Consider the following 23,848-nt stretch of genomic DNA (forward strand, 5'->3'; position numbering starts at 1 on the left):
AACGGAGAATTCACCACAAAGGTATACAGGAAAGCCACACACACAGACCAAGTCCTGAACTATGAAAGCAACCACCCCAAAACACACAAAAGAAGTTGCATCAAGACACAATTCAAAAGGGCCACAACACACTGCAATACACCAGAACTGCAAAAAGAGGAAGAAGAACACCTCTACAATGTATTCGCCAAAAACAGATAGCCGCGCAATTTCATCAACAGATGCCTAAGAGAAAGACAATGGAACGAGGACATGCCGCAACCCAAAGGACTAGCCACACTACCATCCATCAAGAGCATTTCTGAACTGACAGCCAGACTACTGCGACCACTAGGACTCATAACAGCACACAAACCAACAGCCACCCTCAGACAACAACTCACTAGAATGAAGGAACCGATACCCAGCATGAGCAAAACCAATGTAGCGTACAAAATCCCATGCAAGGACTGCACAAAACACTACATAGGACAAACAGGAAGACAGCTAACGATCCGCATCCATGAACACCAACTAGCCACGAAACGACACGACCAGCTATCCTTAGTAGCCACACACTTAAATGACAAGCAACATGAATTCGACTGGGACAACACTACTATTATAGGTCAAGCCAAACAGAGAACAGTCAGGGAATTCCTAGAGGCATGGCATTCATCCACAGATTCAATCAATAAGCACATCGACCAGGACCCAATATACCGGCCACTGCAGTGGACAGCTGGAACTGACAACCGGAAGCGGCAGATACAAATTACTATAAATGCCAGAGGAAACATCACAGAAGCGCTTCACAGGAGGCTCCCAAGCACTGAGGATGTCACCTAGACAGGGGACGAAACATCTGCAACACAAATTCCCAGCTCAGCGAACAGAACCACAACAGTTAGTTCTCCCTGTATTCCATGAGATCTAACCTTGCTAATCAGTCTCCCATGGTGAACTTTGTCGAACGCCTTACTAAAGTCCATATAGATCACATTTACTGCTCTGCCCTCATCAATCTTCTTTGTTACTTCTTCAAAAAACTCAATCAAGTTTGTGAGACATGATTTCCCACACACAAAGCCATGTTGACTATCCCGAATCAGTCCTTGCCTTTCCAAATACATGTACATCCTGTCCCTCAGGATTCCCTCCAACAACTTGCCCACCACCGAGGGAGGTCAGGCTCACCAGTCTATAGTTCCCTGGCTTGTCTTTACTGCCCTTCTTCACCAGTGGCACCACGTTTGCCAACCTCCAGTCTTCCGGCACCTCACCTGTGACTAGCAATGATACAAGTATCTCAGCAAGAGGCCCAGCAATCACTTCTCTAGCTTCCCACAGAGTTCTGGGGTACACCTGATCAGGTTATGGGGATTTATCCACCTTTAGCCGTTTCAAGAAATCCAGTACTTCCTCCTCTGTAATCTGGACATTTTGCAAGATGTCACCATCTATTTCCCTACAGTCTATATCTTCCATATCCTTTTCCACAGTAAATACTGATGCAAAATATTCATTTAGTATCTCCCCCATTTTCTGTGGCTCCACACAAAGGCTGCCTTGCTGATCTGTGAGGGGTAAAAACAATGACTGCAGATGCTGGAAACCAGATTCTGGATCAGTGGTGCTGGAAGAGCACAGCAATTCAAGCAGCATCTGTGAGGGGGCCTATTCTCTCCCTAGTTACCCTTTTGTCCTTAATATATTTGTAAAAACCCTTTGGATTCTCCTTAATTTTATTTGCCAAAGCTATCTCATGTCCCCTTTTTGCCCTCCTGATTTCCCTCTTAAGTATACTCCTACTTTCTTTATACTCTTCTAAGGATTCACTCGACCTATCCTGTCTATACCTGACATATGCTTCCTTCTTTTTCTTAATCAAACCCTCAATTTCTTTAGTCATCCAGCATTCCCTATACCTACCAGCCTTCCTTTTCACCCTGACAGGAACATACTTTCTCTGGATTCTTGTTATCTCATTTCTGAAGGCTTCCTATTTTCCAGCCGTCCCTTTACCTACGAACATCTGCCCCCAATCAGCTTTCAAAGGTTCTTGCCTAATACTATCAAAATTGGCCTTTCTCCAATTTAGAACTTCAACTTTTAGATCTGGTCTATCCTTTTACATCACTATTTTAAAACAAATAGAATTATGGTCGCTGGCCCCAAAGTGCTCCCCCTCTGACACCTCAGTCACCTGCCCTGCCTTATTTCCCAAGAGTAGGTCAAGTTTTGCACCTTCCCTAGTAGGTACATCCACATACTGAATCAGAAAATTGTCTTTTACACACTTAAGAAATTCCCCTCCATCCATACCTTTATCACTGTGGCAGTCCCAGTCGATGTTTGGAAAGTTAAAATCCCCTACCATAACGATCTATTATTATTACAGATAGCTGAGATCTCCTTGCAAGTTTGTTTCTCAATTTCCCTCAGACTATTGGGGGGTCTATAATACAATCCCAATAAGGTGATTATCCCTTTCTTATTTCTCAGTTCCACCCAAATAACTTCCCTGGATGTATTTCCGGGAATATCCTCCCTCAGCACAGCTGTAATGCTATTCCTTATCAAAAATGCAACTCCCCCTCCTCTCTTGCCTCCCTTTCTATCCTTCCTGTAGTATTTGTATCCTGGAACATTAAGCTGCCAGTCCTGCCCATCCCTGAGCCATGTTTCCGTATTTGCTATGATATCCCAGTCCCATGTTCCTAACCATTCCAAGTGCATCTGCCTTCCCTGTTAGGCCCCTTGCATTGAAATAAATGCAATTTAATGTATTAGTCCTACATTGTCCCTGCCTGCCCTGACTGTTTGACTCACTTCTGTTCTCAGCTGTACCCATGTCAGATCAATCTCTTTCCTCACTACTCCCTGGGTCCCGACCCCCCATCTTACTTGTTTAAATCCACCCAAGCAGTTCTAGCAAATTTCCCTGCCAGTATATTAGTCCCCTTCCAATTTAGGTGCAATCCATCCTTCTTGTACAGGTCACTTGTACCCCAAAAGAGATTCCAATGATCCAAAAATGTGAATCCTTCTCCCATGCACCAGCTCCTCAGCCATGCATTCATCTGCTCTATCCTCCTATTCCTGGCTTCACTAGCTCGTAGCACTGGGAGTAATCCAGATATTATTACCCTTGAGGACCTCCTTTTTAAATTTCTGCCTAACTCTCTGTAATCTCCCTTCAGAATCTCAACCTTTTCCCTTCCTATGTCGTTCGTTCCAATGTGGTCAATGACCTCCTGCTGGCCCCTCTCCCCCATGAGAACATTCTGCAACCTCTCTGAGACATCCTTGATCCTGGGAAATGACACACCATTCTGCTTTTTCTATGCCTGGACACAGAAACATCTGTTTGTACCTCTGACTACAGAATCCCCTAACACAATTGATCTCTTGGAAGCCAACGGACCCCTCATTGCATTAGAGTCAATCTCAATACCAGAAACTTGGCTGTTCGTGCTACGTTCCCCTGAGAATCCATCACCCCCTACATTTTCCAAAACAACATACCTGTTTGAAATGGGTATATCCACAAAAGACTCCTGCCCTAGGTGCCAACCTCTCTCACCCTTCGTGGAGTTAACCCATCTATGTGACTGTATCTGAGACTTTCTCCCCTTCCTATAACTGCCATCCATCACATACTGTTGCTGTTGCAAATTCCTCATCGCTTCTCTCTGTCTCTCCAACCGATCCATTCGATCTGATAAGATTCGCATCCAACAGCATTTATAGCAGATATAATCCGCAGTAACCCTTAAACTCTCTCTTTAAACTCCCACATCTGACAAGACAGAACTTGATGATAAAGGCATAGGCATCATAACAAGGGTGTTCTTAACCTGCAAATCCTTCCAACTGCAGACCATAAAGGCTCGGAGAGATCTCTTGGTGGAAATATGTTGGAGCCCCCACCATCACTTAGCAAAATTCCAGAAATGCAATAATTTTGCCTTCCTGAATGAACACACTGTCATCAAATGAGCAATGTTTATTTACGCCCATTTCAGATAATGTTATTTTAAGTCAAATATATATCAAATTATTGTATTTTATTTGCATGGACTCTTATTTCTCACTAATAGGACAGATGTAATGCTCAGAGAAAGTGAGGACTGCAGATGCTGGAGATCAGAGTCGAAAGATGTGGCACTGGGAAAGCACAGCCGGTCAGACAGCATCTGAGGAGCAGGAGAATCGACGCTTGAGGCATAAGCCCTTCATCAGGATTTTGGCGGGGGGATGGCTGAGAGATAAGTAAGACGGTGGGTGGGGTTGGGGCTGGGCAGAAGATAGCTGGGAAGGCAGTACATAGGTGGGAGGTGATGGTGATAGATCGGAGCAGAGGGTGTAGTGGAGAGATGGGAAAGATGATGAACAGGTAGGACAGTTCAAGAGAGCAGTGTTGAGTTGGAAGATTGGATCTGAGTTGAGATGGGGGAGGAGAGATGAGGAAACTGGTGAATTCGATTTTGATGCCATGTGGTTGGAGGGTTCCAAGGTTGAAGATGAGGCGTTCTTCCTCCAGGCGTTGGGTGGCTTGGATTTTGCAATGGAGGCGAACCAGGACTTGCATGTCCTTGGCGGAGTGGGAGGAGAAGTTGAAATGGTCAGCCAGAGGGCAGTGCAGTTGTTTGGTACGTGTGTCCCAGAGATGTTCCCTGTAACGTTCCATGAGTTGGCATTCTGTCTCCCCAGTGCTCGCCCCTGTAGTGAGTGTGATGCAGAAGAACATTTATTCTGGTGGTAAAATGGGGTCCAATACCACTTTTCTGCCATTGTTCAGGGTAGGACTGTGACTTAAAGGTCTCATCCCTCCACCATTGGTATTCATCCAGCAGTGGGTGGAGCATTGTTACATTGGAGGACCAAAAAGCAAACTCTCTTGGTGTTGCTTGAAGGCTCCCAGTGGGTATTGCTCACAAGAGGTGCCTCTCTTCAAAGCATTCAGTGTCTGATCAAGATACCTGATAGTGGGAAAATAGAGAGGGAAGTCTACTGAAAGTAATCACCTGCCCTTGCTGCCATCCCAACCCCATCTAAGAATCCCACCCCCTCACCTCGTCTGCATGTGGATCCTGGGTCTCAGGTGGGTACAGGCCCAGTCTGACACCCTGCAGTCACATTGCTGAGCAAATGACTGTCAGCCTTTGACTCTGGGAAAATCTGGAAAAGTCCACTTAGCACTTGATGCAGTATGCCTTCATAGAAAAAGATGATGCAGGTTTCTAGTTCTGTGACTGCACTGAATAGAGCACTTGACATTTGTTCTTTTTGGGAAAAGTGAGTGAATTGATCTCATGCAATACCATGATGACTTCTGTATCACAATATAGAATTGAGTGTCTATCTTTCAATCACATGACTAACCGGTTCTGTATGGATATAGGCACATTTACAATTCATTATACCCCATCACAGTGTTAAGTCTCCAGCAGGCCTCCCTGAATAGGATATATTGTTGTTCCTGTCATTTTGTTATTTTATCATTCAGAATTTGATGAGGTGAATGGTATGTGCTCACCCATCTCCAGCACATAAAAACGTAGTCAGCAGTTCACCAACTTTATAGGTGGCTGTCCACAGTGATATTAACTGGAGCAAATCTTTACACATTAAAATAGACTTCCATCCTTCAGCAGCACCAGTCCTATTCACAAGAGCTGTAACACAGTCAGAATGGCTAGCAGCTGAGTAGCTCCAGCAGTGGTAGGGACGGCTGCTGAGATAATGAGCAAATCCTGAAAGAAAGATCATGGATGCTAGTTGGAAAGCTAACTCAGCAACTTTTAGTCAGGGATGGTTTGCAAACACTAGTAAGAGAGGGATGGGAGGTTACATTTGAGAGGTATGGGGCAGAGACACAAAGGTCAGGCACCATCTTGTGGATGCCCCAATGAATACACAGGATGCCCTAAAGCAGGTACTCCAACCCCATATCTCAAGTTGGGAAAATAGCCAACTAGCCATTTTCCTTCTATCTGCCCCAACCCACTATACCTCCACAGCAGATTGGACGTACGCCCTTAAATAGCATTTTTAAGCAAGTTAACGGCTGTGCTCGGCCTAAGGACATCTTATCTGCCAGCTATAATGTAGAGGACAGTTCAGTGGTGGCCAGGAAGTTGATTCACTAACCATCTGTTTTATTTTACATGCTTATGCCACCTGCAAGTACATTAGCAGGGAAGCCATAAAACTATATGCCCCCACTTCATTTAACACACTTAATAAAACTTACTATTGTTTTCTTCTGTTTTTAAGCTATTAACTTCAAGTTTTATTTTCCAAATTCTAAATGGCTTTTCAAAATGTCTTATTAACCTTCTTCAATTACTGCCAAGAAAGCTATGCTCACAGATTAATGGGATGTGATAAGGATAATGATGATAATGTTACAAGTGCTATGTTGGATATCTGGCACTGAGTATTATGCAATGGTAGTATTTAGGTGTATGCCAGGAAATTCTTCCAATCTATTTCCTCAAAATAAGGATGTTAAATGGAGATCAAGAATCTTCTCCATCAAGGCTAAAAAGTCTGGAGCATGTACCATTATATCTTCCACCCAGTTTATACTAACCAATTACAATGTAGTGTTAAAACAGATTTTAGAAATAACCTGAGCGCCTTTGGTTTTTACCTCAACCTTAACCTTACCACCTCCAGAGTCCTCAACCCCCACCGCACCCGCTACCGAGAGAACTGTTCAGTATGAAGTGAGCAAAGAGAAAGAAAACATTAGTAAAATTTAGAGAATAGAAGCAATGTAAAACACTAAATTTAAAAATCTAATACTACAGACCTGTGCATTAGGGTCTATATTTTCACCATAATGGAGAATAGGTGAGAATGGAACTTACAAGTCCCACCTCCAAATACAGCACTTTCCAGTTTCACAGGGCAGAAATAGGTGGGATTGGAATTTATGCATGTGCAACTCACGGAGGCTGCTAGCAGCTATGTATGGAAGTGGGATTTTGGTAGCCTTGGCGTGTGAAACAGAAGTATGCATGGTAGACCCAAGTAAGGCAGATCTGAATCTTGTCTATTTTTATGAGAACAAGGATCCCTTTTGGACAGATAAAGTATCCCTTTGGATACCTCAGGGTTCCTTTGGTGAAGGTGAGGTACCCTTTGTTGGATGTCAGATGCTGTTTGAAGGAGGGTCAGTTGCTCTTCAGGGAAGATCAGGTGCACTTTGAAATTGTTTAATATAGACATAAATGTGCATTAAAAGTGCATAAACTCATTATCATCAAGCTTATCAGAATGGTCCACAGACCTGTCAAAGGAGCTTGTCATAAATATAAGAAGTCTTAAAAAGGGGACCTGTCGAGAGCAGGTGTCAAATATATCAAGAGAACCTGTCAAAGGGACCTACCAAATGTGTCAAGAGGATTTATCAGAGGACACCATCAAGCTTTCATGGTATTTAAATGACATGTCTTATTAGTCTTTTGTTAAGAATGCCTAGAGTGTTAAAATAAATACTTGTTATTTCATTCTGTCTGGTGTGATAGGCCTGAGGGTTTCCATTACTGGATTATTGTGGTTTGACTGATTTTCCAACCATCCATAATCAGAGTAGATTGCCTTTCACTTCACAGTTTTGATTGAAGTTGTACACTCTTTGATGTGGGACTTTGAATTCCAATGTTTGTTATAAATGATCTGCACTTGCATGACATATCATTAAAACATTTTATTTAATTGAAGGACTGTAAATATAATAAATAGGTTTTATGGAAGATTTTTTTTTCAAAACAATGAAATCAGCAGTAAGTACTTAGAGATGTATTTTATCTCAAATTTGCACTGGTCCTGAGGTTCACCCATGGTGAATACTAAATGAATGGCGTGGGAAGTGTAAAGGCACAATATACTGAGTGAATGGACATGGGTTGGCATCAGTTAGTACTAAGTTGGGAGAAAAGCTATAAAGGGTCATGGAGGTGTGTACAGGGCACATCTTGGTATAGCGTGAATAAGGTGTTATGGAGGATAGATAGAGGACACATCCTTGCTTGGAGGCCATGAGGGGCCATAGAGCTTGTTTGGAGGAACCATAGCCTGACATAGAAAGAGCATAAGAGGACATAATGTTTAATTGAGAGTGTTAATACTGACATTGGGTGCATGAGGAGCCATGGGAGTAGATAGGAGTCATACAATGGCATGAACGCTGCATGGGGAGTGTGTGGGGGGAGCTTGAGGGATGGGAGCTGGAGAGATATTTCTTTAGTTTTAAACTTCAGACACAGTGCTGGATTCAAGTCAGGTCTTCAGTCCAGCCCACCTCCATTCTGGACTCCAATTTCAAATCTCGCCCACCTAGATAATAAGGTAAGACTAGGACAATCACACAAGAAATCTCACTGAGCCTCGCAGATAGAAATTTTGCAGGGAATTTGACAAAAATGACACTGAGCCAATTTCTGGTAAAATACAGCTCTATATTTCTGTGTGCTGCTGGGTTTCCAATATAGATTTTATGTAGTTTTGTAACTGCAAATTTATTTTACTAATTGCTCATATTACAGTAGCAGAGTCATAGAGATGTATAGCATGGAAATAGAGCCTTCAGTCCAATTCGACCGTGGATCCAGAAATCCTAAATTAATCTATTTCCCATTTGCCAGCATTTGGCCCATATACCTCTAAATCCTTCCGATTCATATACCCAACCAGATGCCTTTTAAATGTTGTAATTGTACCAGCCTCCACCACCTTCTCAGGCAACTTATTCCAAAGACACACCACCCTCTGCATGAAAACGTTACCCATTTGATCCCTTTTGAATCTTTCCCCTCTCACCTTAAACCTGTGCCCTCTAGTTTTGGACTACCCTACCCTGGGAAAAAGACCGTGGCTATTTACCCTATCCATGCCCCTCATGATTTACAAACTTCCCTAAGGTCACCCCTCAGCCTCCAATGCTCCAGGGAAAATAACCCGAGCCTACTCAGCCTCTCTGTATAGCGCAAGCCTTCCAACCCTGGCAATATCCTTGTAAATCTTTTCTGAACCCTTTCAAGTTTCACAACATCTTTTCTATAGCACTGAACTGAATTAGCAGTTATTTGAGTGAATCAACCATTAAATTTGTGCTGATTACAACACACCATCCTGGAGTCATGTTTGCAGCTGCAGAAATTATTGTTTGTATTCCTAACTAATTAATCCCTTACCGAAAATGTGTTGCTGGAACAGCGCAGCAGGTCAGGCAGCATCGAGGGAACAGGAGAATCGACGTTTCGGGTATAAGCCCTTCTTCAGGAAGGGCTTATGCCCGAAACGTCGATTCTCCTGTTCCCTCGATGCTGCCTGACCTGCTGCGCTGTTCCAGCAACACATTTTCAGCTCTGATCTCCAGCATCTGCAGACCTCACTTTCTCCCCTAATTAATCCCTTATCAATATCATTCATACTTTCTTCTTTCTCCCCTCCTGGACTGTTTGGCCACTTGTGGTGCCAGGAGCTTGGCTCTGACTGCACTCTCTTCAGAACGCTACCAGCACCCTCTTCAGTTTTCAAATGGAAAACCAATTTGTGAGTGGTACTCGTGCACTATCTGCCTGATTCTGTATGGCTGCCTGGTGGTCGCCCATTCTTTTATTTTGAGCTGTGGTGTGATCCATTCTGTGTTCATTAAATGTTAATCTTTCAATGTTCTTCAGGTATAGTAAAACATATTTGTCAAATATGTAGTTGAACTACATAATTTTAACACTTGCATTAAGGGGCAGCATGGTGGCTCAGTGGTTAGCACTGCTGCCTCACAGTGCCAGGGACCTGGGTTTGATTCCCACCTTGGGGGACTGTCTGTGTGGAGTTTGCACATTCTCCCCATGTCTGTGTGGTTTTCCTCCCACAATCACAAAGATGTGTGGATCAGATGAATTGGCTGTGCTAAATTGCCCATAGTGTTTGATGTGTTAGTCAGGGGTAAATATAGGGTAGGGGAATGGGTCTCGGTAGGTTACTTTCCAGAACGCTTGGTGTGGACTTGTTGGGCCGAAGGGCCTGTTTCCATATTGTAGGGAATCTAATACTAATACAGTATTTTAATGTATGTGAAATTATACTGTAAGCTTTAGGTGTAATGTTAGAAAATTATAATAGGCAGCGTTACCTGCACACTAGGATTTTAGATTTGTAATCTCCAACAGTTTCCATCCATTAGTTATAAAATTTGATTTCATTTTGTTTTATTATTTCAGTATTATATTTCATATTAAATGATTTCACAAACCTGTCTCATTAGTTATCTCGCCATCAGCACATGGAATGCAGTCAAAGCAACAAACAGGTTCCCCTTGGCGAATGCCCTTCCTGGTACCAGGCTGACAGCTCTCACTGCATACAGAAAATGGAGGCTGTCCAAATGAAATAGTGATACAAGTTAAGTAGGATTTTTGAAAGAGCAATTTACACAAAAAAATCTGATTTTTTCTAGTGCACAGGAAAATTACAAGTTAGAGAAACAGCTTTATTAAAATCATAGAACAGTAAAACTCATTATATCAATAGTAGTACATATGTTATGAAACCTACTAGAGGACTAATGTCCTTTTTGAATGTATGAAATGATAACAATTCTTCAATGCATTGAGGAGACCACATCTGGAGTACTGTGTATAGTGCCCGATACTTATAGTACTTATGGAAGGATGTAAACGTATTGAAAGCAGTTCAGAGAAGGTTCACTAGCCGAACAGGTTGCCTTACAAGGAGTGGCTAGACTGAGCATGCTCTGGTGCTTAGAATGGCAGAAGTGACTTAATTGAACTATATAATATTCTGAGTGGACTTGATTGGATAGATTCTTCATTACCAAAGGGTTGAAAGATTATCAAGAATATGCTGAAATTTAAAGCTGAGGTTAACATCAGATCAGCCATGAATTTATTGAATGGCAGAACAGGTTCAAAGGACAGAATGGCCTATTCTTGTTCCTTGATCATATGTTCTTGTGTTCTAACTTGGGGCAAAGCAGAAATACCTCTCATTCTGGAATGGTTTGTGCACCATTACAAATAACAAATTTGAATTCAGTGCTTATTTTATACATAAAGTTCTTTTAGTTTATTGAGGCATCTGCTGACAACACAGGGCATCTCATAAAAACATGCAAATTGAGACCTGTGGGTAATTGCGATTTTGCTACATTGTTCAGTAAATAATTCAACCCAACACTAGATGAGGAAGACATGACAGGATAGGATTGGAATGCTAAATGGAGGCAATACTTAAAGGGGCGCAGATACTCAGATCTTCAGGATTTGCTGTTGTGATTTTTGGGTCCTCAGTAGGTTTATGTATCATGCCCCGAATAAACAGTCACAGCTTATGATAGGTGGCATTCAGACTTCATAGTTCTGGATAAAGAGAGAAATAGAGAAACAATAACAATGATAGTATGAATCTCAAGTATTGGAAAGAGAAGCATGTGAAAGATATCAGGAAATGTAAGTTGCTTCCAGGAAGTCTTATCCAATCCAAAGGGTTTATAAACCAAGTGATATTTTTCCTCACTATCTCTGAGGAGCTGACAATGGGAGACTCTGCGCCACCAGCCCAGCAACCATTTAACTTTAAAGCCTGCTGAAACAATTTGCTGTTTGTGGGCTAGGTTATCATGCCCAGCCAGTGGCTCTCAAAGAAACCACATACCTTAAAATTCATGATTCATGGACTTTCCAAGATGCTGCACAACACATCTCCTGTATCGTTCAGGCTATTGTACACAGTGGCATCTAATGGGTCATCAATGTCAAAAATAAAACAACTCTATTGATATCAACAATCAAGATGAGAGTATTCTTGGATTTCCAGCAATATACAATTGCTGTCTTGTCCAGAGTTTACAGACTGCACTCAGGTAGCTATGACTGAACACAAAAACCTAGCCAGTAATTTTCATGAATAGAGTCTAATTGCTATAGAGGGACCACGCAGTACCAATTTCACAGGCAATGATCATAATATCTTCAGCCAGGAACATAGGACCTGGGATGCTTTGGATTAGTCCTCGACTATCTCTCTGAGAGCATCAAGTTGGGACAAAGTGAATAATCACTAAGAAAGCACACTAAAAGCCATGAGATGTTCCCTGTTCCAATGTATGAAATGGGTGCCTATTCATGAGCACAAAGCAGCTTAGTAGCAGCATTGCAATGTCAGGTGTTGGTGAGCTCAACAGCACAGTACTGAAGTGCCGAACTGTATCAGAAATAAGTCCCAAGTGTGCCATGATGATGTGATGAAGCTGATGCCTTGCCAATGCCAACCTCCATGGACAGAGGGTGCTGGTAGTCACTGCCCTTGGAGGGTATCTTGAGTACTGGGAAATACTGGGCAAGATGGATGCCCGGAGAAGATATCAGGAGCAGGAGCTGCCAGGTACCTGCTGAGATGTTCATGTTGGGAATTGTGGTCATCTAACTTCTCTTCACTGCCTGGGAAATTTGAATACAAATACAGTGAGATTAGTGATGTTGAGATGCGAGCAAATATAAATAGGCCCTTTGCCATTCACAAGTAAGATTCTCCTCTGACCATTAAATCCTTATGCAGAATAGCTGTGTTTTTTCTTAATGTCAGGAATCTCATTTTTCTGTTCTTACATATTTTCCTAATTGATGTGTAATTGCCCACATCATTCAAGGGCTATAAAAAAATCTCCCCAATGAGTACAGAAGTGGTGAGAGTATGCTAAACTATTCTAATAAGACCTTAAATAACTGGAGTATTTCTTTGAAGTCTGTTCACCACACTTTAGGGAGGACGTGAACATCCCTGACAATGTGCAGTAGAGATTCAGTAGAATGCTTCCAGGCATTTTATTACAAGAATGGATTGGAAAAGCTGGGATTATCCTCCTGGAAATTGAGGAGAGGTATGATAGAAATGTGCAGAGTTTGGAAAGGGTAGAAAAGGAAAACATGTTCCCATCAGCTGGATAGTATAAGGACTGGGAGCACAGATTTAAGGTTATGGGTAAAAAAATGCAGGGGAAATGTGAGAAGGAATTGTTTTACACAGTGAGTGGTGAGGTCCTCAAACTGTTTACCCACAAGTCGGTAAAAATGGTAACAGTCATAATTTCAAAAGGAAATTGGATGGTTAATTGAAGGAAATAAATCTGGAGGGCTATGGGGATTGAGAAGGTAATAGGACTGACTGAATTGTTCAAAGGAGAGCTAGTATAGATCTAATGGACTAAATAACCCCTTTCTCTGCTGTAAATCACTCTATATTTTTCTCCTGCAACTGTTAACTATTCCTCCCAGTACTCCATTCTTTTGAAATTGTTGCTTGGGGCCTTTGGGCTACCCTTGTCCATCCACATACCTGGCTGGTGATACCTATCTGCAAGCCCCATCATAGCAGAACATGTCAAGTAGAACCTGAGCTGTGGGAACACCATGCTACTATACAGAGCTATTGAATCAAAATGTCAGGAGCCTAAACTGATCTGGTGGTTCCTTATGATACACCTCCCTCACAGATGTCTCCTGAATCATTATAGTATGGTGAATATTGCAACATGCCTATACAGAGAACAAAGAAGGTGCTGCAAAAACAGTCAGAGTTAATGAGGAAGATGTCTATGAAGATACAATAGAAGCAGAGGAAGAGGGGCCAGCAGAAAATGTTGAAGTCAGAAATATCAAAGATCATTTGCGTATTTCTGGTGATCTGCTCATTCCTCTCCCATGAAACACCTTTTATACATCCTTCGCTGCTGCCTTAATTATACATGAAAGAACATTGCATGATGACATTTGTCCCAAAAGCTGCCCAGTCGGTTCTGATGTAATGCGATAGTTCCATTCTCATGCGATCTTGCATTATAAGAAAATCACACAATAGCCTCACCATTTACATTAATGGGGCCAGAATCGCATTATGACTAACACAGGTAAGGAAAGTTCATGTTCTACAAACAACAGTCTAAATTCTTCAATCTCATTAAAGCCAATTCACGTTGAAGAAACGTGCCCTTGACTGTATTTCGAGGGAAATTTGTCATTTCTTTAAAATATCTATGAAATCTATCATTGTTTTTATTTGTTAAGATAAGTTTCAACATTTTCATCAATCATAATTGAATAAATTCTACATACTTGGATTGATTGAGTAATCCAGGTGTTATAAAAAGGCCCATTGAATTTGCACCAGTCAAAAACAATCACCTATTATAGTATTCTAATTGCATTTTCCGGCACTCGGCCCATTCTCTTGGCCTTGGCATCACAAGTGCACATCTAAATACTTCTTCATGTTATGAGGGTTTCTGACTCTATCACCCTCGTAGACAAAGAGCTCTAAATTCCCACCATCCTCTGGATGAAAAGGTTTCTCTTCACATTCCTTTTAAATTCCTGCCCCTTCCCTTATACCTTTGCCCCTTAGCCATTTTTCCCTCCACGAAGGGGCAACATTCCTTCCTGTTTACCCTATCTATGACCCTCATAACACTCTGCATCTCAATCATATCTTGCTTCAGTCTCTTCTGCTCCAAGGAAAATAGCCCCAGGTTTAACAAATTTCGCTTCCTAAGTAAAACTCGCCACACCAGGCAACATCCAGGTAAATCGCCTCTACACCCTCTCCAGTACAATTGTATTCCTCCTGGTGGCTGAGTCTTGAAGCCATACTGACATCAAAGAAGTTAAGATACTGACACCATATATGTATGCAGTGCCACCTTTGCATGGTGTTTGATCTGAGGATTTGTGGTCTTGTATCGACTATTTAAAGTGAAATGCACCTTTTATAATTTTAAGAATTATTTGCCCATTAATACAAGTGTAATTTGTATTGGTTCTGATTTGTATTAAAATAGAAGCTACAAAATGTGGAATCTTGTTGACATTTTCTTTCATGTGGGAGTCATATAGTAAGTTTGATTATTTTAATTAATAGTACTACCCCCCCCCCCTCCCCCACCAGGATCATAACAGGATATGGAAGCTAGAGAAATTGGAAAATGAATAGCAATATCTTGAAAGGTGTCCATAATACAGAGGAGGAGCTGCTGGACATCCTAAAATGCAAAAATGTGAATAAATCCTCAGGACCTGATCAAGTGTATTCCAGAACACTGTGGGACATTAGGGAAGTGATTGCTGGTCCCCTTGCTAAAATATTTGTACCATCAATAATTACAGGTAAGGTGCTAGAAGACTGGAGGTTGGCGAACATGATGCCATTATTTAAGAAAGGTGGTAAGGAAAAGCCAGAAAACTATAGACCATTGAACCTAACACCAGTGGTGGGCAAGTAGTTGGAGGGGATTCAAAGGGACAAGATTTACATTTTTTGGAAAAGAGTGTAGTGCTGGAAAAGCACACCAGGTCAGGCAGCATTCAAGGGGCAGGAGAATTGACATTTCAGGAATGATGAAGGGCTTATGCCCGAAATGTCGATTCTCCTGCTCCTTGGATGCTGCCTGACCTGCTGTGTTTTTCAAGCACAACACTCTTGACTCAAAGCTCCAGCATCTGCAGTCCTCACTTTCTCCTTTTTATTTGGAAAAGCAAGGACTGATTAGGGATAGTCAACATGGCTTTGTGCATGAAAAATCATGTCTGACTAACTTGATAGAGATTCTTGAAGAAGTGATGAATAGGACTGATGAAGACAGAGTGGTGGATGTGGTCTATGTGGACTTCAGTAAGGTGTTCAACAAGGTTCTGCATAGTAGACTGATTAACAAGATTAGATCATGTGGAATACAGGGACAGCTAACCATTTGGATATATAATTGGCTCAAAGGAAGGAGACAGAGGGTGGTGGTGAAGGGTTGCTTTTTGGACTGGAGGCCTGTGACCAGCAGTGTGCCACAAGAATTGATGCTGGGTTCACTGCTTTTTGTCATTTATATAAATGATTTGGTTGTGAATATAGGAGGAATGGTTATTAAGTTTGCAGGTTTGGTGGTGTTGTGGACAGCGAAGAAGACTACCTCAGAGTATGACCGGACCTTGATCAGATGGGTTGAAGGGCCGAGAAGTGGAGGATGGATCAATGTGAGGTGCATTTTGGTGAGGCAAATCAGGGCAGGATTTATACATTTAATGATAAGGTCCAGGGCAGTGTTGCCACACAGAGACCTTAAAGTGCAGGTTCATAGTTCCTTGAAAATGAAGTCACAGGTAGACAGGCCAGTAAAGAAAATGTTTGGTTTGCTTGCTTTTATTGGTCAGTGCATTGAGTATAGGAACCAGCAGGTCATGTTGCAGCTGTCTAGGACATTGGTTAGGCCACTTTTGGAATACTGCATTCAATTCTGGTCTCCCTGCTATAGTAAGGATATTGTTAAACTTGAAAGGGTTCAGAAAAGAATTACAAGGATGTTGCCAAGGTTGGAGGATTTGAGCTATAGGGAGAGGCTGAATAGGCTAGGGCTATTTTCTCTGGAGCACCAAAGGGTGAGGGGTGATCTTATTGAGGTTTATAAAATCATGAGAGGCATGGATGGGGTGAATAACCAAGCTCTTTTCCTCAGGGGAGAGGAGTCCAAAACTAGAGGACATAGGTTTAAGGTAAGAGGGGAAAGATCTGAAAGGGACGTAATGGGCAACCTTTTCACGCAGAGGGTGCTGTGTGTATGGAAGGAGCTTCCAGAGGAAGTGGTGGAGGCTGGTATAATTGCAGCATTTAAAAAGCATCTGGGTGGGTATATGAATAGCAAGGGTTTAGAGGTATATGGGCCAAATGCAACTAGATTAATTTAGGATATCTGCTCAGTACGGACAAGTTCGACTGAAGGTTCTGTTTTCATGTTGTATATCTCTAGGACTGTATGACTGTAATTGAAACAATTAATTCAAATGAAAAATCAATGATGTATGAAGACACAGGTGCAGGAGCTACTAAGGAAAACTATTGTATACCAAAGTGCCAAATGTGAAAATGGTGATTCATTTCAGGTTTGGCAGCCATTATCAACTTGCGAGAAAGGAGATGTTCCTTCTGCCCTTATCTCTTGCAATAGAATCTTTACTGATAAGCATCAAAGAATCTTGTGGCTTCCTACAAACTAATTTTCCAGTTTGCAATTATTGTCTGACCGTAAGCGCAAATATCTTTCCACCATCACTGCAGCCATTCCATCACCACAAATCTTCCCAGTAACTTCTCTACTCCCCCTCCACCAGTCTCGCCTTCCCCACCCCACGCAACATACAGACACATTTCAAGAAGTACTTTGGAAAGTTTTTGAAAATTACATCCAACAAGTGTGGGCAGCACGATGGCACAGTGGTTAGCACTGCTGCCTCACAGTGCCAGAGACCCGGGTTCAATTCCCGCCTTAGCCGACTGACTGTGTGGAGTTTGCACGTTCTCCCCGTGTCTGCGTGGGTTTCCTCCGGGTGCTCCAGTTTCCTCCCACAGTCCAAAGATGTGCAGGTCAGGTGAATTGGCCATGCTAAATTGCCCGTAGTGTTAGGTAAGGGGTAAATGTAGGGGTATGGGTGGGTTGCGCTTCGGCGGGTTAGTGTGGACTTGTTGGGCCGAAGGGATCTAATCTAAAAAAAGTGAAGAATCAAGTCAGATGTTATGCAATCAAATTAAGACAGTGGTGTGGCCCACTTGAAATCCATTCCAGGTTAATATTCAACCCATTTCATCTCTTTTTAACACAATTTAACCCACTGAATATTTGAAAAGAGCAAATTATTTGCAACTTCACAAACTTAAAGTGCTATTACTTTGGTTTCATTAAACAATATTTAAGTTCAAAGGTAATGAAGTTACATGAATCCACTTTTGACTTAACCTCCTTGACCAATAGGAAAAAACATAATAATCACAAAGTTAAACCAGCCGTTATAAGTAAAATATTTGCTCCATTTCTCACTTACCGTAACCTGATCATCATTCCAAATTATAGAGTCATTTCGGATGATCATCTCTTGTCCTGGGGGTGCAGTTGCATTGTAACTGCCGACTACCTTAAAAGAAATATGTCCTTCGGAGGTTCTCTGCCAGTTCATGATATCATATATAGCATCGATATCACCATTTTGATCAAAATAGATTTCTTCCCCTAGAAGGCTCTTAAACCGTACATTTTTCAGATAGTACATAAGCTAGAAAGAACAAAGGAAAAATGAACAGGGGACATATTATTTGTGAATGTTAATCTGCAATGCAGAGATTCAACTTTGTTAGTTCAATAGATGAAGTCAAACATTTACTTACAAATCTTGCCAGGAAAGTAATACCCAGCTAAAGTTATGCACTATTATTAATGCACGTATTACCTCTATATTCAGGGGTTTAGGCAATACCAATGAGGTGTGAATCTCCAGACAAGCCAGTCATTTATGCGATGTCTCTGTTTATTTCGCTCAAATAACATTTCACTCTTTGCTACTCTCAACTATTCTACTGCATCTAAAATATCAACCAGATGATCAGAAATTTCTTTCCATTAAATATTCAAAAGACCAATATTGAGAAGGTATTTAGTCCCTACCACATACATTACAGTTTAGCCAATTGCCTCAGGCTGAATCAAAATGGTTGTGGCTTTGCTATCTATTTGAATCAGACATATTCACATGACATATTATCACTGACCCTATCTCAACTTCTCTAGTGCTGAAACCCACTCCTTTGTATTACTCTACTTGACTATTCTGATGCATTTTTGGTCAGCCTCCCATGTTTTACCCTCAGTAAGGAAGAGGTCATCCAAACTTTGCTGCCGCTGTTCAAGTTGCTCCATGACCATTCACCCATCATGGCTCTGCTTGCTGACATACGTTGGCTTCTGGGTGAGAAATGTGTTGATATTAAAATTCTTGTCCCGTTTTCAAATTCATTAATGGCTGCAGTCCTCCCCATCTATATCACCTCCCAAAAGCCCAGCAATCCTCTGAGATGTCTGCTCTCCTTAAATTCTTGATCATCCATGATACTTCTCCACTTCTGGTGGTGATGCCTTCAGTTGCCTCAGCCCTGAACTCTGGAATTTCCTCCCAAATGTCTCTGCCTCTCTACCTCACCTTTCTCTTTTAAAATGCTCATTAAAACTTAATTCATTGACAAAGCCTTTAGGCATTGAGCCTGGTATCTCCTTACGGCTTGGTGACATACTTTCTTCCTAATACTCCTGTGAAGAGGCTTGAGATGTTTTCTTATGTTAAAGGTGCTACATGAATATAATAAACGTATTTATACAGTCTGTAAATCATTAAATTAAACTCTGTGTAAATGAGTAATTCCCTTTTTTTGAAGATTTGTGAAGCTACAGATCTGCAAATATGCACCATCTTCTGTCTGGAAAATAGAGAATACTGCAGTAGATTCTCAATTCTATTAGGTTGACTAAGTCTGCACTAAACCCAGATGAATTTCCAGCAAGTTCTCAAATGTCTGTATACTCTTCTGTGTACATTCTCATGAGCTCCTGGACTGTTAGATTCATTGAGCAAACAATGATTTCCAAAGATTTTTTAAAAATATATTTATCCAGATAAATGCAGTCAATAATTCACAAGTGACTCAATATTATTGAGCATACCGTGTTTACAAAACAATTTTGATTTTGTGAAAAACAGGAAGACAATAATACACTTTTGAAATAGTCTGGTTCAATAATTCGAGACTGCTAATCACAAGAACAACTTTGAAAGCTATTTGCACTCCATTTGCCCTTTAGGAAGTGGTTGTTCACATTTTCAGAAACTTAAATAAAAGCAAATTACTGCGGATGCCGGAATCTAAAACCAAAAGAGAAAATGCTGGAAAATCTCAGGAGGTCTGGCAGCATCTGTAAGGAGAGAAAAGAGCTGACCTTTCGAGTCTAACTGACCCTTTGTCAAAGCTGAAAAAAGGGAGAAATAGGGAGGTATTTATACGAGGCTGAGAGGTGAGTGATGGCTCCAGAAGTAAAGGTAGCAATAAAGAGGTGATAATGACAGTGCATAGGAAGATTATAGGGAGATTAGGAGCTGTGAATGACCAAAGCTATGTGACAAAATACGTGGGGGATGGATGAAGCAGAGGCAAAATGGAAAACAGGGGAGAAGGTTAACAAAGGGGGGAGAGGAGAGGGAAAAGCTGATGAGAGAGTGGGGAGCGAGAGAAAGAGAGACAATCAAGAAATAGGAGGTACAGAACAGTGAAAAAAGTATATTAAAAAAAATAAAATAAATGAAATAAAATTACAGAGCAGAATGAAAACAAAGGGGTCGAGATGGGATAATCATCTGAAGTTGTTGAATTCAATGTTGAGACCGGCTGGCTGTAATGTGCCTAGTCAGAAGGTGAGATGCTGTTCCTCCAGTTTGCATTGAGTTTCACTGGAACATTGCAGCAGGCCAAGGACAGACATGTGGGCATGGGAGCAGGATTGGGTGTTGAAGTGGCAAGCCACAGGAAAGTCCAGGACCTGATCGCGTACAGACTGAAGGTGCTCAGCAAAGTGATCACCAGTCGGCGTTTTGTCTCTCCAATATAGAGGAGACCACATTGGGAGCAATGAATGCAATAGACCAAATTGAAAGAAGTACAAGAGAAATGCTGCTTAATCTGAAATGAGTGTTTGGGGCCTCGGATGGTGAGCATGGAAGAGGTAAAGGGGCAGGTGTTGCACCTTCTGCGATTGCATGGAAAGGTGCCATGTGTGATGGGAGAGGAGTTAGGTGTGATGGAGGAGTGGACTAGGTTGTCCTGGAAGGAATGATCTTTGCGGAATGCAGACAGGGGGAGGGAAGGGAAGATGTGTTTAGTGGTGGCGTCGTGTTGGAGTTGGCGAAAATGGCAGAGGATTATTCTTTGCATGTGAAGGCTGGTGGAGTGAAAGGAGACAACAAGAGGGACCCTATCCTTGTTCTGGGAGGGGAGGGAGGGGATGAGGGTTGTGGCGCGGGAGATGTACTGCACTCTGTCGAGAGCCCTGTCAACAACTGTAGGTGGGAAGTCACGGTTGGAGAAGAAGGAGCACATATTAAGAGCACCACTTTGGAAGGTGGCCTCATTGGATCAAATGCGGCGGAGGCGAAGGAGCTGAGAGAAAGGGATAGAGTCCTTACAGGACGTAGGGTGAGAAGAGCTGTAGTCCAGGTAGTTGTGGGAGTCAATGGGCTTGTAGTGGATATTAGTGGATAGACTATTGCCGGAAATGGAGACAGAAAGGTCAAGAAAAGGTTGGAGATGGACCATATGAAGGTGATGGAGAGATGGAAACTGGAAGCGAAGTTTATGAATTTTTCCAGATCAGGATAAGAGCATGAAGCCGCACCGAAATAGTAATTGATGTACCGATAAAGCATTTGTGGGAGGGGACCCGGGTAGGCCTGGAACAAGAAATGTTCCACATACCCAATGAAAAGGCAGGAATAGCTAGGACCCATGCGGGTACCCATTGCTATACCTTTGATTTGGAGAAAATGGGATGCACTGTCATTATCACCTCTTTATTGCTACCTTTGCTTCTAGAGCCTTCTCTCAGCCTAGTATAAATACCTCCCTATTTCTCCCTCTTTTTAGCTTTGACAAGGGTCAGTTAGACTCGAAACGTCAGCTCTTTTCTTTCCTTACAGATGCTGCCAGACCTGCTGAGATTTTCCAGCATTTTCTCTTCAGAAACTTAAATATTGATGAGTGTCACATTATTTTTAACAATGTCTTCAGCAATGAGACCTTTAACTAGATTCTAATCAGTTTTAAGGGTAATCAGTGAGGAAGATTAAAAGTTTGTACTGTTTTGTGATCTGAATACACTGCCTGAAAGGGTGGTGAGAGCAAAATTCGACAGTAACTTTTTAAAGGGAACCAGATAAATTCCTGAAGTGGAATTGCAGGGCTCTGGAGAAAGAGCAGGGGAGCACAACTAAATTAGATAGCTCGTCTAAATAGTTATCAAAGGCACCAAGAACCAAATGACTTTTGCTGTGCTGCATTATTCTAGATTAAACAGGGAAAGTGATCGTGCTGCAATCGATGTATCATTTAGAAAGATTGACATTTCCTCTCTTTTAATTTTCCTCTATTTGAAAGGATATTTTACTAGTGTGTGTGGTTCACTGAAAAGCTGCAAATTGTTACAAACTGGAAACTATTTAAAATAAATTCTATAGCTCTACAAACCATTGAAAACATACCTGCCAAGGCTGAAAATCTGTGATGTTTGCACATGATCCTTTAACAAATGGACCCTCCCCAGTCTTACATGTATGCATATTGTGAAGGGCACTTGCCACAGTGTATACAGATTTGTACACACTGTATGTCAGTCTCAGCTGAGATACATCAACATATGTGTTGTCAATTTCATCCAAATTCTCCTTTCCTGTGCAGAGCTGCTGAGAAAGTGGGGGAATAATATGGATTCTGTTCTTTACATCTGTTCTGTTATTCTCAGTTGTTTTTAAGTCAGACGTTCTACTGACATCCACCCCATGTTCAGGCCACATGCAATCAAAAGCTCGCTCCCAGAATTCAGTGATCAGTTTTTCTCCAGAATTTCTTGGATCTAACTGAATGAGGTGATCACGTAGTCCAGGAATATGAGCTCGTTGTATTGCAAATCCAATAGTTCCACCTAAAAGTGAGGAATATTCTGGCTTGGAAATCAATGCAGAGTTAATCCAAGCCTCACTGGCTATCCAAGTTCTTCCTGAAATATTACGTTGCATGACTTCTTCTATTAAAGAGCTCAAATCAATATCAGCAGAAAACACTGCAATGATTTTGGCAGTTGATTGCTCAATTGTGTCTACAATTCGAACTATTTTCTCTCTTGCATAAACTTTGGGGATAGTCTCAGAGAAAGAGATGCATACGCCAACTTTTTCTAATTCCTCTTTAAAGTTTTTAATTCCATATTTTCCATAGTCATCATCTGATGCTATTGTTCCCACCCATGTCCATCCAAAGTGTATCGCAAGCTTTGCCATTGCTCTGGACTGAAAAATATCACTTGGGATGGTCCGGATAAAGGATGGAAACTGAAATTTGTCACTGAGAACTGAGCAAGATGCTGAATAATCCACCTGCAAAACAGTAGTCAAACAAATTATTTAAAATATTTATCAAAAACAATACAACATCTTGTCAATATTATGAGCTAGTTACTGAATCTCTCCAACATTTTTGAACATTTTTGTTGTGCGCACGAGTACTTAGTGTTCGTCCACACTTTGTTTTAGTTTCTACGTTTCCATAAGATGTGGGAGCAGACGTATGCCATTTGAGCCATCGAGCCTGCTCCAAAATTCAGTGAGATCGTGGCTGATCTGATCATCCTCCATTCCACTTTCCTGCCTTATTCCCATACCCTTGATTTGTTACAAATTAAAAATCTGTACATGATGAAGCATATGTCAGCCAGTCAGCTTGTGGAGTTACCATTTAAATCACCATGGACTACTCCCTAACTGAAAATAAGACCATAAGACATAGGAGTGGAAGTAAGGCCATTCGGCCCATCGGGTCCACTCCGCCATTCAATCATGGCTGAAGGGCATTTCAACTCCACTTACCTGCATTCTCCCCGTAGCCCTTAATTCCTTGTGACATCAAGAATTTATCAATCTCTGCCTTGAAGACATTTAGCATCCCAGCCTCCACTGCACTCTGCGGCAATGAATTCCACAGTCCACCACACTCTGGCTGAAGAAATGTCTCCACATTTCTGTTCTGAATTTACCCCCCTAATTCTAAGGCTGTGTCCACGGTCCTAGTCTCCTCGCCTAACAGAAACAATTTCCTAGCGTCCACCCTCTCCAAGCCATGTAATAGCTTGTAAGCTTCTATTAGATCTCCCCTTAATCTTCTAAACTCCAATGAACACAATCCCAGGATCCTCAGCCGTTCCTCGTAT

The 23,848-nt window shown here is 41.7% G+C and overlaps 1 protein-coding gene across 1 annotated transcript in view; it reads right to left on the reverse strand.

Annotated features, from left to right (window-relative positions):
* LOC122556376 (vomeronasal type-2 receptor 1-like) overlaps positions 1-23,848 on the reverse strand; it is a 42,434-nt gene that overhangs the window by 3,484 nt on the left and 15,102 nt on the right. The window contains exons 5-7 of the mRNA XM_043703011.1: positions 22,128-23,018; positions 17,877-18,104; positions 10,253-10,376 (exon numbers count right to left, since the gene is read on the reverse strand). Of these exons, the coding sequence (XP_043558946.1) occupies positions 10,253-10,376; positions 17,877-18,104; positions 22,128-23,018 (1,243 nt within the window). The remainder of the gene's footprint in view (positions 1-10,252; positions 10,377-17,876; positions 18,105-22,127; positions 23,019-23,848) is intronic.

This window comes from Chiloscyllium plagiosum, chromosome 13, assembly GCF_004010195.1.
Source record: "Chiloscyllium plagiosum isolate BGI_BamShark_2017 chromosome 13, ASM401019v2, whole genome shotgun sequence".
Lineage (NCBI taxonomy): Eukaryota > Metazoa > Chordata > Chondrichthyes > Orectolobiformes > Hemiscylliidae > Chiloscyllium > Chiloscyllium plagiosum.